Below are 19,201 nucleotides of genomic sequence, written 5' to 3'. Positions count from 1 at the left end.
TCACTTGTCTCTCCTGCGGAAGCTCTGGCCTTTCACTTTTCTGGACCTAGGTTTCCTCATCCTCCTTTCATGTTGTTAGTCAAAAGACCCCCAGAGCTGGGTGGGGGGCAGCAGGGTAGGGGCACAAATGAGACAAAAGCTAATTAAGCCACAGCCAGCCTAGAGAGAAGCAGTGAACACGGAAACGTCCGAAGAGAAAAGGAGGCAGCGACACGGCCATAGCACCTCTCCCTCGCATTGCTGGGGCAGTGCGGGGCAGCCCCAAACACGTGCCCCAAGGCAGGGCAGAGCAGCGCAGCCGCCCCTCCAGCCGCCTGCCAAGCAGCCCCCACCAGCTGAATAAAATAAACTTCTTAAGGCAGGGGCTGTAAGAGAGAGAGAAGCCCCCTCCATCTCCCTGACCTTTAAGCCTCTTAGAATGCTAAGACAGACAGACCGACCGACCGAGCCAAGCAGCTTAGAAAGGCCTGAAGAAGACAGAGATGGGGAATGTAAAAGACATTAACTGCAGCAACAGCAGCTTTGGTTTAAACAGTGATGAAAACTACCCTTTTGAGGCTTTGGCTGTGATTGGGGAAAGCCTGTCCTGATCAGAGGGCTGGATTTGAGTGCCACAGTTTCTCCGCATGCCGCACTCCCAGCAGGTATGCTGAGGCTGAATGAGCCTCTTTCTGCTTTTCGGGGTGGTTCTTTTTTCACCTGGGACATGCGTTTTGCAAACCGCAGGGATGCTGCCTCAGGGGACAGAGGCTCCCCAGCAAAGATGCTGCCGGGGCACTCCAGGCAGCCTGCCACCCTCCTGCCACTTGCCAAGAGCAAACACAGCCACCACATGTCCTCGGTCCCATGGGGACACAGACTGCTGGGGAGAGTGATGGAGCATCACCGCTCTCATAGCTTGATCACTCCAATACAGAGCTGTCCCTTTGGGCCCGCTCTTCTGGGAAAGGAGCTTTCTGGACCTGAGAAAGAATTGCTCAACCCTCTTTATTCAGTCCTTCTTTGAAATGACATCTTAGGCACCTTCAGCTGTCCAAGACATCTGCCCCAGTACTTCAGCAAATTTCTCTTTCTCTCTATTAAATCACTGGGTAGCCTGGAGGTGCAGAGCTACAGTCACTGCCTCTGGAGACCAGCATCCTTCCTGCCCTGCAGTGGTGGGTCACCCCCAACATCCCCCAGCTGCCAGGATAGGGAGCATCAGTTCATCTACACCCAAAACATGGTGGCTTCGAATTCATGCAACTGGATCCACCCCGAGGAGGATGGAGGGATATGAAGCCATTTAAAAGCAGAGACCCAAAGAGAGCGACTGAGCCACCCAGGACCAGCGCATAAATATCTCCTCGGTGAATCAGCGTGTTAACAGCCCGTTCAGCAGCCAACAAAGGAATGTTTTCCAAGGAGAAGCCCTTCCTCCTTGCCTTTGCCTTCCCACACGGATTTGGATTTGGAGCCTGCTCTCCAGATTTGCTTTTCCCCACAAAAGCAGAACTGGGAACAGGTGTCTGGCGCCCTGACAGATGTGACTCATCTGGGAGGTGAGACAGCTTTACTAGGAGCAGGAAAAATAGAAGAAATGTTATCACCAGAAGAAATCTGCATCAACTTCCACAAGTAGCAACCTCTAGAGACCAAGGGAGGCTACTGTTCTGGCCACGCGACATAGTAAGGTCCGCAAAAGTTATCAGCAGGACTTCTCCAATGCTCTGTATGTCAGTCCAGGGAAATTTGGTACCCAGACGCGAAAGCCGAGAACGCAGGAGGCAGAAGTTTGCTAAAGACACACAAAATAAAAGCTGTTCAGGCAGGCTGAGCCAATAGTCTCATTCTTCATGTAAGAGAGCTCCCTCTAGGTTAAACACTTGGGTATTTCAGAAGCCATTGCTCATCTTAGAGTCTACATTCTGCCCTGATGCCTTTATCTCCAGAGAAGTGTCTGTCATCCAGAAAGCCTGGAAGTGCTGCAGAAAATACAGTGTTTGCTTTCTGCCTGAAACCTGGCCTTTCTGCTATAGGCAGCAAGGGCTGCCTGTGACACACAGAGAAACAAATTCATAATTCGCCAATACCAGAGTAAGAGTGGAATAACCCCATTCGTTCCAGGAGATTTACTTCAGATTTGTAGTAGCGTTATGGAGATCAGAATCTAGCCCACACTGTGTGCCTGTGCCCACACATTCCCCTAAACCGCAAGCATTCAATATTTCACCATAACTGCTCTGATATATTCAGCCATTTGGAGCTACACCTGGAAAGGAGTCAACCTGCAGTTTCTCCAGCTAAAAACCCAATCTTTGCCTTGATTTGAAATGTATATGAATTATTCCACACGCTGATGAGCAGTGGAGTTCAGCAGTGTCTTTCAAATTCACAGAACTAGAAAAATCAGATAGAAAAGACTTAACATCAAAAAATGCAGGACTGTTCCCTGCAGTGGTATCCCAGGAGCTTCGAGCAAACTCTTTTTAAACATCCAAGCTTTTAATACAACTTCCTGTTTTATTTTTATTTTGCCTAGGCTGGTATTTACCAATAAATATGCAGCTCACTATATACAGAACAGCAGGTAGCTCCCATTTACAGCTGTATATAACTGACTGCAATATTCAGCACCCTTACTCTGCTATGCAGTATAATACAATAAAATATATACCATATTTGCAACTGTGTCCATGCTACTATTCTGGTACGTGATACACATTAAGAAATAAATTCAGAACATAGAAAAGAATTTACCATTTACACAAAAAAGATGCATTGGGATTTTCAATAAGATCTAGCATAATACAGTTTCATTTTTATATCTTGTCGGTTCCCTTGGTCTTGCTGATTTAATATGTCTTTTCTCTCTATAACCATAAACCTATATGTTGTATATAGATTTTTTAAACCTAATATACTGCTTCAATGTGTATTTATAAAACTTTACCATAGAAATATAAGAATTGTCAGAATGGCTCAGTCCAAGGTCCACCTAGGCCAGTAGCCTGTCTCCAACAGTTTTTCAGGCTAATATGGATGGGGTAGAAAGTATAGTTTACTGCAATCCTCCCTTGTTTTATAACCGTGTTAGTGACAATGATACTATCTTGTATTTAAATACATATCTTTCAGAGGAGTTTCCTAGAGTGCAGTGTATAAGGAAACAGTGTCAAGCCCACAGGGTGGGAAACTGAGGCAGGGGAAACAGAGGGCTCCGCCAAGGTCCTGTAAGGAGCCAGGACCAAGCGAGACCAGGCGAGAGCCCTGGATCCCGCCACACTGCCCTGGCCAGGCACCGTTCCCAGCGACGGACACAACCCTGGGGGATGCTGCCCTGGGAAGAGTTAATGGTGGAGGTCGCAAGTCTGAGCGCTGCAGGTGTCTGCTTTTAATTCTCTGCTGCTCTTCTCCCAAACAGCACGGGGATTTTCACCCTGCCTCCTTCTCCTTTACAAACGAGTGTTTAGCATAAGAAGAGAGGCAAGTGGAGCCGGGGCAGCAGGGAGATCTCCTGCAGCCCCTTCTAGGCAACCTGAGCAGGCGCGAAAAGGCAGCTGGCGGGAGCCCAGCGAGAGAGCGGGGACCATGGGACAAGCCTTTTCACATCTGGTTAAGTACTGCTAAACCCTCCGACGAGCGGCCTAATTATTACAACACTTCTGCTGAAAAATTAACGTGCTTGGCCGGCTGCACTGGGGCAGAAAGGGTAGGAAAGCAGCTGTCAGGATGCAGGCAGCAACGGGAGCACCAAGAAAAGAGGTTTGCGGCACAAGAGCCTGGAGCAGGCACCAGAGAAGGGCCGGGGAGCTCTGCCTGCCGCATCCTGCTGCAAAAACAGCCTCCTCCCCAGCTGCTCGGGCAGCGCCAGCAGAGGTGTTACCCTGGCCCGGGCAGCCCTTGCAAACAGCTCGGAGATGCCCTGCCTGCCAAAACCAGCAGAACGACCTGCCCGCACCCCAAAAATACAGGATTACAAGGAGGTCCAACAGCAGGGCTCAGAGAGAGCCAAGAGCAGCGCCCCGGGGCTTGGGCTCCCCCCACCAGGCCCTCCTAGCTCTGGCAACTTTGCCAAAACCCAAGTGCAGCACCTTATTTCTGTACGTCTCTACGGGCTCGGTAGGTGCAGAGGTACTGTGCTGACGGGGCACCACTCATACACGCTTCTCCCCGAGAAAAATTGCTTAAAGGCCTGCAGAAAGGAAACAAACGGATGGCTGGTACTGCTCCTCCGGGGCGGCAGTCTCCATTTGAGGTTATCACAAGCCTGCTGGTGGGTAAGTCCGTTGCTTCTGCAGCTGTGGTGTGTTTAATCTCTCTCTCTTTCTCTCTCTATACAAAAAGGTGGGCTTATTTCCCGAGAAGTATCCAAGTACACCCAAAGAACTCTGTAAAAGCAGCAGCCTGCTGGGTGCCTTTTACCCACAGACATTCGATGAAATTAATGACACAAAAGTAAGTATAAAGGCTAAGACAAATAGAACTGGCAACAACTTGAACCTTTGGCCTGTCCTTTGAAAGTCTCTGGCAAGTCTCAAATCTTCTTGATCTACTCACTAAAGGGATGACTGTCCCACAATTATTTTCCAAGCATTTGTTGGCAAGTTGTAGGAGGAAAAAGTCATTTCACTGAAGCTGTTAGTACAAAAGCTCAGTTCCAGCCAGGGCCCTGGACTCCACTTCAAATTATAATATTTTAAGTACCTGAAAATAAATATTTTGTCAGCTGCTGAGAATTAAGAAGTAGCTTCGACCTTTCAGAGAGGGGAACCCTGCAGAGAGCGGCGAGCCTCAGAGAGCTAGCTGCAAAACAAGCTTTGCCCGAACCATTCAACCTGCCCAGCGCACGCAGCCTCCCTCCTCTCCTCCCTGCTCCCCGGCTGTCTCGCAAGCTGCCCAGTCTCGCGGGGCAGGACGGGCTGGCGGACACCAGCAGCTCCTGCCTATCTGGGAAGCGTGACAGTGAAAGACGCCACAGCGGCATTTTATTACAGACTGGATGCTACAAGGAAAATGAGCATCCCAGAGGCAGCAACAGTGGCATTTCAGTGCTTGCTGCTAAGAGGCAGAGTTGTCGGTGTGCTCCCATGTCGCTCATCGGTGCTGTTGTTTCATGCTGTACCATGTCACGTCCAAGGAATTTTATCCACATGCACAAGGATTAAAAATACTTTTTTTTTTTTTTTTTTTTTTAAACTGGAACATTAATTCTGAGTATGACCAAGTACCTGGATAGATGTACCAGTCGACTATCAGACGTCTCAGCTACCATGAACATTGTTCATGCTCCAGCTGTGGAAAAACGAATCCCCACAAAGCAGAAGGTATCTGTTCTTACAGCAGAGCTCAAGGAGTTAAATCCCTCTCCCTTCCCCCCAATCTCTCCGTCTTTGGCCTTTAGATCAGCCCTGGTTGCCAATGAGGACTCATCGAAACACCACGAGGCTGGGCCCGTCAGGAAGGAAACCAGCGCGTCCAGAGTTTTGTTGTTCTAAAGACTTTTTTTTTTTTTTAATTTTATTTTACTGCTCAGGAAGGAAGCCAGAGCCTGCGCTTCGACTCCAAGAATGTCGATTACTCATCCTTCCCTGCATTATTTCTTTTATCTCTCACTTTTATCTACCTTGCTCCAAATTTTTCCCTTTTCTTTGCCTACTTTTCCTAGCCACTGCTTTCAGGCTGTTCATCCAAGTTTCTTAAAAAAATCTTGCAACTCTTTCTTCAAAATAAGCCACAATGATACTGTTTATTAAACAAACCTCCATCCCTCCCCCTCACAGCTATTTCAATCCTGGTGTACTGATCCAACTATCACACTTAAAACCATTGTCTTAGTACCTGAACACCTCTGAAACACGAAAGCAATGTGCTGAGGGTAGTTTCCACGCTCCAAGGACACTGTAACCCTTGCTTTAAAGATGGGCAATTAAAAATGACTCTGCTTGTCCAAGGCCAGTAGGGTCTGCCACATATGCACAAACTGCACTCGGTGCTTTGCCCAGACCGCCCTTCCCTCCTGCTGCTTCGTGTGGCTGCGAGAAGGAGGCACTCTCATTCGTGCCAATAAACGTGTCCTTCATGTTCTATATCCCAACACTGGCCAAGCTAGAAATGTGCAAAAAAGGTAAAATCATCAGCATTTGAAGAGTTAACACCACATTTCCTTAGCTGTAAAAATGCAAATCCTGGATCATCCGAATGCCAGTGACCCACCTGAACACATAGCCAAGGGGGCTATCAACAAAATAGTGTCAAACTGGTCTCCTCCCTGGGCCTTGTCTGCAAAATCCATCGCTCACCCCTGGGATTTCCCTTTCTTCTTTGCCCAGGTGCAGCTCACAACCAGACCCAACTGGCAACACCTGGGAGATCACTGACCCAGATGTTTTGCGTTGACATCGTAACCTGCCCCAGTCCTCACAAGGGCACACTCTGATCAAGACTCAGCAGGGGTGGGCACACAGCTGGGAGGTGCACATGCTCAAGGGCAGACTTTGGTCCTTGTAGTGTTCCTAAAGAGATGACCAAGGGTGAAGCATTTTTCCAGTTTAGGCCCCTTCTTCCTTGGGATGTGCTGTAAGTTTGGGGCCTGATGCAGACCACACCGTAGACAGTTTCCCCACAGTTCAACACTCCTCAGCAGCAGCAACTTTTGAGTTACTTTCAGGTGAGACCAATTCAAGTTCTCTCCATCTTGCTCTAAAACAACCCGCCCATGTTTCCACAGTCATTACATTGCTATTTTCAGAGGGAAAATACTGAGATGGTGGGAATATTACTTCTGGCTAATGGAAACAGATCTGCAAACTTTCACTGCAGAGTTTTTCCAGTATATCCCAGTCCTGATCCAATATCATCCTCTCTATTTCAGTCTTGGACCCAACATATAGTTCAGGCAATTTAAGTCAGAAATAACTTGTAGTCCCTTTCTACTTCACAGTCTCTCTTAAAGATATCTTTAGAGCAGTGCTGATGTTTAATTTCTGGTCTACAGAGTCCTTGCTTTCCCAACCAGCTAATCTCTAGGCTCCCCCAATGCAGCTCCCACCAGAACATCTTAGCTGCGATGCACAGTCTCTTCCAGCTATTTTAGCCCTGGTCCTGTCCCTGTCCCCCAGCTCCGTTAATATCTTTAGACCTGCAGGTTCTCCCCTCCATCTTCTCCCATCATCTATAATCCCAAGCTTGTCAATCTTGGTAATCTGCTTTGCACACTGCCAATCATCATGCCTCTTCTATAACCAGAACAATACTTTGCAAGTGATACTTTTGGGTGTGAACCCAGAAAGTGCAGAAAGGAAGGAGCAGCACAGTGACAGCTGGCCTCCAGAAGCCGATGTTGCAAGAGTAACACCAGCAGTCCTGTACAGGAACATGCATCCTTCATCCCCTGAGCTAAGGGGAAAATGGAGGGTAAAGAAGCAGAGGTATAGGAGTTGAGCTGCTCACTCTCCCCTTCTCCCATCTAAGGGGCACCTCCAGATGTATTAATTCACTCAGACTGGCAACTTTTTGATTGTGACTGTTATGTTCCTCTGCCTGTGCTCTACTCAAGGTTACCCAGGTCACTGATTGCTCCTTCATCTCCCCAGTAAAAAAGGCCAGTGGTCAAGCTGCCTCCTTGGAGAGAAGACAAGTGTTCAGGAGTGAAAAGCTGTCACCCTGGCTAAGGACACTGCTGGAGGTTTAACTCCAACCAACAGTTCTGGTAATGAGAAGTGAAACTGGTTTGCAAGGAGGAGAATAAACAAGGCAGGGAAGTGGGCTTCCACGTACAGGTACAGGAGCCCTCTCAACGCTGTTGCAGCTTTTTTCCTGAATCCCTCCGATCTGTACTCGTAGCCGGCACCCAAGGTGGTTCTTTCCATCCGCTCGCAGCAGTCAGGACCTCACAGACTCGTCCCCGCTGCAAACCGAGCTGCAAGACAACAAGGTTCCCTCCAACCTGCATGGGCCAAAGGTTGGCTGGGGCACAGGTGGCTCTGCTACGGCACGGCCAGGCCACCCTGATAAGGCTTTCACTCTCCCAGTCCTAGGTGCAGCACCCAGGATGCCGCTCACACCGACAAGCTCTTCCCTGCTCATTTACAAACTGCCTTCCATCTCCTCCAGCGCAATGCAAGAGCTTCCTGGGTCTTTGTCCTCAGCCTCATTTTCCCAAATGCACAATCCCACGCAGGGGCTTGCCTCTAGCAAAATACAGCCCTTCGGGCAGGGGAGGCACCGTTGACCTGGTGTCGAAGTCGGTGGGAGGATGGGAAAAGGGCATCCTGCCTCAGGGGTTCCTAACACAAACGCACCAGCACCCACGGACACGGGCGCACAGCGAGCGGCGGTAAGGAGCTATCTGCTGGCACTGCAGGGAGAGAGGGATTTCTCGGTGCAGAGCGGAGTGCTCAGATGGAGGAGGTCTAGTTTGGAGTGATGGAGGCCAAGGCAGGGAATTTTGGGGAGCCCCTCAAACAGGGCTGTGATAGAAAACTTCTAATGAAATTTTCAATATTGGAAACAAGGTTAGAGGAGAAGACAGAGATATATTCTGGTACCAAGTCTTTTCTCACACCAGCACAACTGTCAAAGCAGGCTCTCTATGATGAAGGATTTCTATCCTATGCCTCCTTATGGTGAAGGATGTTACAGGACAGACAATTTCACATACTAAGTGGCTTTGCAAGTTGTTTCTTAAAGCGCAGGGAAACAATATCAAAATCAGATGAAAAGGTCAAGTTATTCTTAATTAAAAAAAAAAACTTAATTAGAAACAAAGTGATTTGCACTGAAAATCCCAATGGAAGGAAGTGGGCCCGTTAGGGACAGTTCTCCGAGTTTTACTTTTTGCTCTGTTTACAAAACCTATTGCAGTTTGGTGAGGCTGTTAAACAAAGCCTTTACCCCGGAAATATACTGCTCTCCTAACTGATGCCCCAACACCTTCCGTTTCAGTTTTCATAAGTGCTTCACCTTCGTTCCAAGGCACCGGACTACACCTGGGAAACCAGACTTGCCAGTAAGTACAGCATCTGCAGATGGATGCATCCTGCGGGTTTGACCCTGCTCTTTGCTGCAGTATTATAAATCCACGAAACAGGCAAGTCTGCAGGATTATATGGGCAAAAAGCTGATGCATAAAAGCTCTTGTGGCTTTCCAAATTAAAAATTTGATTTTGTTATTCTGTCTAGAAGCAGTTACTAATAATCTGTGCTACTGAACAAAAACAAAGACAGTTTCCAGTTCTTCCTTTTACAGGTATCCAGAGGCACTTAGTGCCTTCCTTTTCCCCCTACAGAATGATCGTTTACCAAGAGCCCAGTATTCACAAGAAAAAGTACAAAATGCATTCTTGCCCTGAAATTTCGGTAAGAAAGCAGCTCATAGTCTCAAGCTTCCAAAAAGGAAAGAGAAAGGGTTTTAAAACAATACTGATTACGAACAATGTCCTAAGTGGGGAATGTCCATGAAGTGTCCCATACGTGAACCTGAAGAAGAGTTTCACTGTCACTAGGACTCCTCCCCATGCTATCAGTGTTTCAGACAATAAATCTTCCTTTGCCCCACTCCTTCCCAGCTTTGCTTTTTCCCCTCTTCTGTCGCTCAGGGAACTGCTGCAACTCAAGATGCCTGCAAATGGTTGAAGGAGAGGAGAAAGTAACTCTGATTGCTGAAGAAGGACACCTGACTTATCACAACCACTGCCAATGTTTTAAAAAGAAAAAAAACAAAGAACAAGATGACAGACAAAGATAGTACCAAATCCTGCAGTCCTTATTCAGTCAGAGCTCTCAGTGACTCAAGGGCTGGATCCCAGCACAGCTTTATGTGCATAATCCTTCCAAATTGGTAGGATCCTTCAGAAACCACTGTCAGTCTCCTCCTATGCTCCCCTTCTCCTGCCTAACTCGGTTTGACTCCTGCCTTACATCAGCATAAGAGAGCGAGTGAGGCTGAACAGATCAATTACTGCACATGAGGTATCATGCACCAAGCCCTGGCTAAAAATCTGCAAGATTTGGCCAAAGAAAATATTCTAACAGCAACAGGAAAATACTTCAACACTAAGGTGTGAAGAAAACTGAACTCAGGGCAATGAATTTACCTGGAATTTCTGCAACCTACAAATTTATATACGTATGTGGGACAAATATACCACACATTCAGGCCAGCAGAGCAAAACAGGCAAGCAGAAAGGTTGCATAAAAAGGGAAAAAGACATGTATATAGATTAGACACGCAGAGCCACCAAAATAGACACATGTCCTTTTTCAAGAGGACACTGTATAGGAATCCAATCCCACATTACAGGACACAATTTCCCAATTAGAAATTCATTATTCCTAAAGAATTTTAACTGCTTTGCATAGAAGCAAAATGTCCTCTGAAGTCCCCAAATCTGCTATTCTCTCCTGAAGAACAGAGAGGTGAAAAATTCATAGGCTATCAAGCAAACTGACATGATCAAAGACCACTAGTGACATGAACTGCTAGATAAAAATTGTCACAATTCACTTTCAATGGCTGTTTTTCTTGGAATGTGGTATTAACAGAAAACAACTTTGCCCCCACTATGAATTTGCATTAGAAAGCCATAATAAAAATAAAGCTTAATATTATACAAATGGGTACAGTTCTCTATAGTGCTCTTGATGCAGATTAAGGTTAGACAGATTTTAGATGACAGTTATTTACCTCACTCTAACACCATGCATTCACAAATGGAATTTATTTTATAGTTGCAGATATTAACCAGAAAAAGAGATGAGAGGAAATCTTACAGTCTCACGTAAAATATAATTATGTCTGTTTTCTGCTCCTCGGAAGGCAAACAAAGAGGGGAAAAATGAATCTGCTGCTAGCATTTAATGGGACTTGTCTAAATGATATCAAACAAATAATAGCCACCAACAGTTCCCAAACACCTTAACATTTTTTCCATGGGGAAATTCCAGAAACTCTTGAGACTTTGTCACCTTGAACACCTTCAGCCCTACAGAGCAGGATTGGGCCCCTGGAGTCTGCATGCCTGAGTGTGTCTCCTTCCTCTGAGACCTTCAGACTATCAAAGAAAGAAAAGGGGGGGGGGGAATCACCAAGGCACTAATGCTTATTCTCTGCCTCCTTCCTTAAGCGTGTGCCCATTCCTCCACACTTGTCCCGGTTCCTTACGCAGTCGTCACAGATCAACCAGGAGACTGTTGCTAACTCTTGAATTTTGCAAGTTAGCAAGTAAAACAATAAAACAATGTTTTAACTGTCAGAGATCCTGGCTCACAAAGTGCACTTTGGTCATTTCCTTTAATAACTGTAGTTTAGCAGTAATGATTTATAATAGTTCATAATATTCTACTAACTGTACTATATTAATAATACTAATACTTTGCCCTTGCGTAGTGTCTTCTGTCAAAAGACATCAAAGCAGCATACGCTGCTGTAAGGTATCACTATCCCCATTTTATAGAAGGGGAAACCGTGATTCAAAGACTTGCCCAAGGTCAGGCTTTCTGATCCCCAATCCAGCACGTCATCCACAAAGTCTGCCTTCGCTTCCACAGTAATTTTGTGGCAGCAGTTGAGTCTGACCAATGGGACTAAAGAGTTAATGTGATTAAATCCTTTTTGAAAAGCAGGATTTGGCCAGTGATTTTTGGTCTGTTTTTGATGAGAAATACTGGTTGCTCAATTAACCAAGGGAGATTCGGCGTTTGTCCTGCAATCGTCCAGTAGATACACTCACGCGAGCGTTCAGACGCACCGAGCAAAAGAGGAACGATACATATTTAGGGCGCGCCTGCCCATCGCTCCAGCAGGAGACGGATAAATATGACATTCCCATTTCGCTCAGCGCTCCAAGCGCGGCCATCCTCAGCCCTGCGGAGGTCCGCGCGCACCAACTATTGGGAAGTCCGAGAGGAAGAGGAGGGCGGCGAGAAATTGCCAGCGCTCCTGCGACGACCCGAAAGCCGGCCGGATGGCGGGGGCTGCGCGGGGGAACGTTTTGGAGGAGAAAACAGACCCTGCCCTCCCCCCCGCAGACGATCAATTAAAAGCCATCCTTCTGCCGGCGAAGGCAGCGAAGGGCGGCCGCGAGCCGAGCAGCCCCCCGATCGGCTCTGCATGACAATTGATGGGCAGGGACGGACGGAGGGGGCGGCGGACGAGGCAGCAGTGTCCGTTTTCTCACCATGGTGATTAGCTATTCCGAGTGCGCCAGATAGCCCCAAATAACAGAAAGAGAAATATAAACTGGAGACCGGCAGATCCAAGCCAGGCCAGATGGCCCTGCAGCCGGCAGGGGCTGCTCCCATCCAGCCCTTCCCCACTTTAACTGTTCAAACATTTCTTTATCCCAACAAGACAATTAAACCGAACAGCATGGAAAAGAGTCTCGGCAACAGTTTGCGGAGGGAGCAGAGAGGCTGTTGCCAGAAAAACAACCAAAAAAAAAAAAAAAAAAAAGAAAGGAGGAGGTTGCCGCATACTCCGGCAGCTAAATGCGGGGCCAGCCTCCGACCCCCGTCCATTTAGCGCACCTCGCTCCGCTCGGCGCAGGCGTTCTCAGAGGCGTCGCAGGGCTCGATACGTGGCCCTCGCCTGTGTTACCCTGCATCTGCCCGTCCACCCGCTCAGAAAATCTACCGTTGCTCTTTCACTCCTCCCGCACCACACAGTGCATTGCACGACGGAAAGTAAGTGTTCCGCTTGATTTATTTAATTATTTCATAAGCAATTTTGAGCTTGCAATTTCCCATGGTCACGGCTGATTATTATTAGCCGCAAAGCATCACTTTGCGTTAGGCCCCAAATTTTACCTGCTTTGGGAGCGATGCATTAGAGCGGGAGCAGTGCTGCTCATTCAGCAGTGCAGATCCCCCCTGCAACCCAGTGTTCTGCCACAGAATATTAGGGGGAAAAAGGGGGGAAAAAAAAAAAAGCCTTCTTCCCCCCAACACACACACATACGCACACGCAGAGCTCTCCACTTTACATAGGTCCCAGCATGTAAACACAAAACCAAACAGGCGCGTGTCCGACCGGGCGGGCTGCTGCGCAGAGACAGTCCTCAGTCTGATCTCCAAAGTGCTACATTTTTCAGAAATTCGAGCTGTGATCATCGTAGCGCTGATGTTCATCACCTGAAGTGTGATTTACATTTTCACAGCACTTGATCGATAACACACCAGTTGTTTCAAAAGCTAGACTAACTCCACCGCAGGGGCGTCCTTTCAAACCCTGAAGTGGAACAAAGACCTCACCACGACGGTGCACAACTTCACTCGCAGGGGAGAAACCGGCCGCAGGACAAACTGAGTGGGTCCAAATAACCAAGGTGAAATATTGATTATTTTCAGGAGTAATAATACAAATAATATTAATAAAAGCACCCCCGCTTTAACACAAAAGTCCCAAGAGGCGAGCCAGGATCCCGCTGTGCTTACCAACTAAATCACTCATTCTCAGAGCACATCGGTGCCTGGTTGGGTGTCCCCAGCGGTAACGGGGACACTGAGGCCAACAGAGCCAGGCCTTGACAAGGGGCTGAAAACTGAATCAGCGGCCAAGAGGTGGAGGGTCACCCTGCCGCCGCAGGCCGAGCTCCTCAACAAATCACAGGCAACACATGATGAAGACTAAGCAGCGACCAGCAACGGGAAACCATCCTCTGCGGCCTTCGGCATAGGCTGGGGAGCAAGGAAAGCCCCCGGCATGGCTCTGACGCAGCCGCGGAGGACGGGCGCAATGGCCTTGTCAGGCTCCAGCTCTTTGCCGAGCAGTCCCGGCGTCGGCATGGACTTCTGCCCAGCACTCTGGGGGAACGTGATGCCATGGCGACTGTGTACAGAAAGCCACCGGGACAATCTTTTTTAGGAGCAAAGAATAAAACTAGGGATCTTTATTTTTTGCCGATTTTAAAATGAGGCCATGGATCCCTCTTGCAGAAGGAAGCTCCTTTATTTCCGCTCCTTCTAGGAATCTCAGCTGTCATATCCCATAAAATACATCTCGCAGTGTCTTTAGCATGTGCTTTAAAGAGCTTAGGGGCTTCTTGTGACAAATATCATTATTTTGCTCAGTAAACATCTAACAGAATGGGCCCCGTCCAACACACGTCATGTCTGCCTCTCCCTGGGAAGACTCCTCTTTTGGGTATGCTCCCCGTACACTTCATCTCTCTGAATACCCTGAGTACCTATGTTTTTACAGCAAGAGATGACTTGTCCACACACCTAAGTCTCAAACCAACTTTCTGAAAAACAAGGAACACAATCACACCCAGGTGCACCTCAAAGCAGAGCCATCCCTTCGCTAGCAATCTCATGGACTTCAGGCACTCGCACAACTGGAAAGCACCACCCTGGATTAACAGAAAGAAAAGCTTCACCCAAGAGGCTGTATTCTCTGCTGTATAAATACATATCTTTTATGGCCAGATATACTACTCTCAGTCACACCAGGACAAATCCCCCAAAATTTTAGCAAATTCAGTGGATTTTCCTCCTTTGGTGAAAACAGGATGAGACTTTGCTCCCATGATGCAGAGGTCTACATAGGACAGTTTCCAAATATCCCCGAGATGTAAGCACCTGCCTTTGGAGTCTTGTTTTGTTGCAAAGTATTTCAAGACTGAAGTTATTTTTCAGGAATATTAAATCTCAGTGCATTGAATTCCTTTTTTTTTTTTTTAAAGGCAAGTTTTTCAGAAAAATCACTGTTTAAGTTATGGGGCAAAACAAACATTTTAATGAACTACTCACAAAAGTCCTTGTGCAGTGGTACAGAAGATACGCAGCGCAATTACAGTAATTCACCTTCCATGCAAAACAAACCCTTTTAGCATTCTCAAAAATACAGCTAAACAGTCGAGCTCTGCAATTCTGAAAAGCACCCATTAGACATATAAAGGTGTTGCTGATCCAAGAATTTTACAATTTTTGCCAGCTCTCGTAGAAGCTTTATTACATTTCTGCCTAGAAGCTACAGTAACCTGCCAGCAACAGATTCTACATCAGGAGCAAAGAGACGCAATTTTTACAAAGGTTATACAAAACAATCACACCAGGAATGCACAAAACTTCTCAGGGGCCAATAATCAGAGGCTGTAAACACCCCAAGGTATACATTTATGTAAAAGTAGATAGAAATTCCAAAAATCTGTATGCAAATTTCCATGCAAAACAGAATTGCAGTTCTCTCTGCAAACCATCATCTCTCAAATTCCTGATTGAGGAAGTTTTTCTTTTCTGATAGTCAACATAAAAGATCATTAGGATCCACTAAAAAGCTCAGCTGCTCACTCACTCGCCCTCTAGCAAACACACGCATACGTGTGTATGCACACAACAAATAAACTCGTTGTGTTAATGGAGCTAAGTTTCCATGGTGCAATATCTATATATGATGGAAATAAGATACAGAGCCAAAAGACATATTTAGTATAAACTGTCCTGGTAGTTACTGAAGAATTTTAATCTCAGTGAAATGTCAGGGATGCTGCGTTCGCTTGGCTCTACCGTGAGGCCAAATGTTTCAAAGGAATTTAACAATATGGGTAAGGAGAAGGGCAAAACAAAACCACCTTCTACTTCCGCAGAAGTTTTCAAAGCTGCCTGCAAAGTTTTTATTCTGCTTCCTCTCCCCTGGCAAGCCTGTGCCGCAGCATCCCCGCGGGTGCGGGGAGCCAGCGTGCTCCCTCCCGAGCAAAGCCCCCATCTGCTTCCGGGCACGAGAGGACCCACACTCAGCACACGACGTTGGCAAAGACCAGGCATGTCGGTGGGTGTGCCTGTGTCCGTCTGTCCACAGCTGCGCTCCACGCGCTCTAATTCATTTAAGAGATTTACTTCTTTAAATGGGGTGTCTGACAGGATTTTGCTAGGAAGATACATAGCAACTGATGCACTCTAAATTCATTTAGCTAGAGGACCCGCTCTTCCGTCATTATCTCCCAAAGTATTCTTCTGAGCTAGCTTCATTTCCAACGGCAGGTTATATCGATAAGGGAAAGTGCATCGACAAAGAATGTCTAAGCCTTGTCACCTCACCTGCCTCTTCCCCCCCCCACAAAATAATTATATTAGCAGCTTACATGCATCCACATTCATACGCGCTCCCACCTACAGCCGCTCCGAAAGAAGGAACGGGAGATGCTGAACAATGAAAGCAGCTCCACGGCACAAAAGTAGCACCGACGGGGGTGGATCAGAAGGAGAGGGGGGAGATGGATAAGAGACCACATTTGTAGCGCAAAGAATACACGGCTTCTGCCTTAAGTGGGAATTGTCCCACACTCGCAAACGCTGACATAAAGCATACACTTGCAGCATATTTCAAAACCAAAGAGCGATGGATTTACAAGGCAGGTTGATTTTATGATGACTTTTATTGAAAAGGTATGCTGGGTTTAGGCAGATGCCTTTTAGCGCTGGTAAGTTAACACTGTGCCTAATTCAAGGAGACAGCCTGAGGAAGCAGCGCCGACAGGGGAGAGAGAGAGCCACAATGTCTCTATTACTCTCCTCGGCATCATAAAGGGGAGAAGAAAAATCACATCTGAAAGGGAGAGGAAGAAGCTGTGCAGCAGTTTTTTCTTTGTAAAAAAATACAGTAATAATGATAACAATAATAATAAAATTGTTTTCTAGGAAGAAAATTCAACAGAACAAAGGAGCCCACGTAAAAACCAAACCACTCATTCTTTGGTCTACATGTTTGGGTTTACCGGAAAACTCATTCATAACTTAGCACTCCTCACCGGGGTGCTGCACTCCGTTTCCCCCAGATCGCTCCCCCCCTCCGGTCACCTCCCTGGCCAGCAAACCTGGAAGCCTTCCCTTCAAGGAAGGGCAGCTCTGTCCCCCTACGTAGGCAGTAAGGCAAGGAAAAAAGGAGAAAGGAAAACAGGAGAACAGGGAGTTACAGTCATGTTCAGTGGACTAGTTTGCTTCAGTCCAATCACCGATCTGCAAAAGGGCACCTCACCTTTCAGCAGTCACCGAGGGGGAAAGCACTCGGAGAAAGTACATGGCGTATTTTGGGAAACAGCTTATTGAATTGTAAAAACAAATTCAGGTTTACATCTCGAAGAGAGAGCTTGATGGCCAGAAATATTCTTAAGTTAACCAGAGTAAAAGGTACCTCTTGCTCTAATCTGAGGCGCAAAGCCTGAAGGCTGATGCATTTGCTATAAGAATGGTGCGCATGAAGAAAATGCCATAGAAAAAAAAGTGTCTAAAACAACAGTACTGTGTTTGCTACAAGCTCTGAAAATGTTTTTGGCAACACACTCCAGCTGAATCCCTGTTTACACATACGTATGTACCAGCATTTGCGTCCTTGCACTAGGGCACAGACATCTTTCTGCACGTAAAGCCAGGTCAACATTGTCTCTGCAGCTGTGTGCTGGAAGACAAGTTTCCTTCAAGGGCACCTCACCTTAAAATCCATCAATGTCCTTTTAAAAGAAGCAAGGCAACACTGAGTGATTTAACTTAGCAGGAAGGAAAGGTTGTTTTTCCTCTGCTTTCAGCAAGAGCCACAGCATTGCAGGACAATCACCTGTTGAGCATCTCAACGAGGTACAACTACAGTAAACCAACAAGTCAACGGAGGTACTTACATCTGTCACTTCGGTCTTCAGGACTGGATGAAGTCTCCCGATCAGAAATGAGGCCAGAAACTGCAAAGATCTTCTTCCCCGTATCATCAACTTTGAGAGAGCCGGGGGAGCTGGAGGGGAGCTGTGTTCCAAACTCATACTCCTTCCCATCAGCGTCCGAGAAGCGCAGATGGGGCGAGTCAGTGTCATGGCAGTTTTTCAGGCGCTTGGCCGGTGTAAAGGCTGACTGGTAGCTCTCCCGGTCTTCAGTGGATGCAAAGGGGCGGAAAGCCCCAACACCGCTGTGGTTCAACATACTGATTGGGGTGCAGTCCAGGTTGGGGGGTGCAAATTGGGGATGGAGGTGAAGCAAGGATGGAGGAAAGTCACGGTTTGCAAATGCTCCCGGCACCCCGCCTTGCCGGTGATACATGGAGGCAAAAGTATATGAGCCATTGGTAAAGGGAATATGCACGTCCTTATCTGCTGACACTGGGACCCCAAAAGGCCTTGGCTGCTGGCATGGAATGGAAGCATCACGGCTGGCTTCAGCGGTGGAAGCGAGAACCATCAGCGCTGGGGAGGCCAGCGGGTTGGGAAGATAGGGTGAGTTCTCCATCTTGAACGCGGCCCGGTGTAAGTCCATCGGAGTCTCTTTCCTCAGCGGGATCACAAGCGGAACAATCTTCCCTGGACGGAAAGTAAAGCGAGGCCTGGGAATGGAGCAGGGAAAATTACTGGAGCATCATCACCCTCCAAAAGCTGCAAGGAAACAGAAAAGAAAAGAAAAGAAAATACAACCGGTCAGGTTTCTGTACTCATCTCTCCGGGTTGCTCCAGCAGCAGCAGGGTGGCCACATGTGTTACCACCAACCGGCCAGAGAAGCGCCACTGTTCTCATTCAGGAGACTCAATAGACAACTCACACACCAGTGGAATCAGCCCTGGCCCTCTACATTAAAGAGGGGTATCATCCAACATGGATGAATGAAAAGAAAACCAAATAAAATAATAATACAAACATTTAATAACCCACTAATAAACAAGATTTGGTCTAAAATTAAGATATTAACTCCAAATTATGACTGGAATTTTATATGGCAAAGAGGTATATACATATAATTACAATCAACTTCAGAACGCCCACATATATACACACAACACTGCATTTTACTCAACATGTGTGTATATATACACATACATATAAATACATAACCAACATAAAAATATCTATTGTACATAATTACGCAACTAAGCCACCATGCATCTTTATACTATACATGATGCCTAAGACATACCTAACAGACATATTTTTTTCTCTCACATTCACAGTTTATATGTGCAGATAAGTACCTGCACACACGGTACTAGATACAACCATATATACTATTGGAACGTATGAGGGTGACCACGGATGCGTGCGCGCGAGTATACGTAACCGCAAACACACACGCATGCACTCACAGCACACACGCTCCCTTTTAGCAAGAAGAGAAGAGACTTCACCAATAAAACGCCTGGCGTCTCTGACAATATTTAAAATCATAATGGGTGCCTCTGCCATCTGATCTCTGCAAACGTCTGCCTTTCGGGTCGGGGACAAGAGAGAATGGATCAGTAATTTTAGTTCC

General features: G+C 46.9%; 1 protein-coding gene across 3 annotated transcripts in view; it reads right to left on the bottom strand.

The window, feature by feature from the left end:
• Nucleotides 1–18,237, bottom strand: part of RNF220 (ring finger protein 220) — a 238,153-nt gene extending 219,916 nt beyond the window's left edge. For 2 of the 3 annotated variants that reach the window (XM_067301108.1, XM_067301109.1), the window contains exon 1: nt 17,592–18,236. In XM_067301108.1, the coding sequence (XP_067157209.1) occupies nt 17,592–18,216 (625 nt within the window). In that variant the 5' untranslated portion in view covers nt 18,217–18,236. Of the gene's footprint in view, nt 1–17,591 lie in introns of all 3 variants that reach the window. The other variant, XM_067301107.1, reaches the window with a different exon arrangement.
• Nucleotides 18,238–19,201: the final 964 nt, after the last annotated feature.

Source organism: Apteryx mantelli, chromosome 8, assembly GCF_036417845.1.
Source record: "Apteryx mantelli isolate bAptMan1 chromosome 8, bAptMan1.hap1, whole genome shotgun sequence".
NCBI classification, from domain to species: Eukaryota; Metazoa; Chordata; class Aves; order Apterygiformes; family Apterygidae; genus Apteryx; species Apteryx mantelli.
This window is presented reverse-complemented; position numbering and strand designations above follow the sequence as displayed.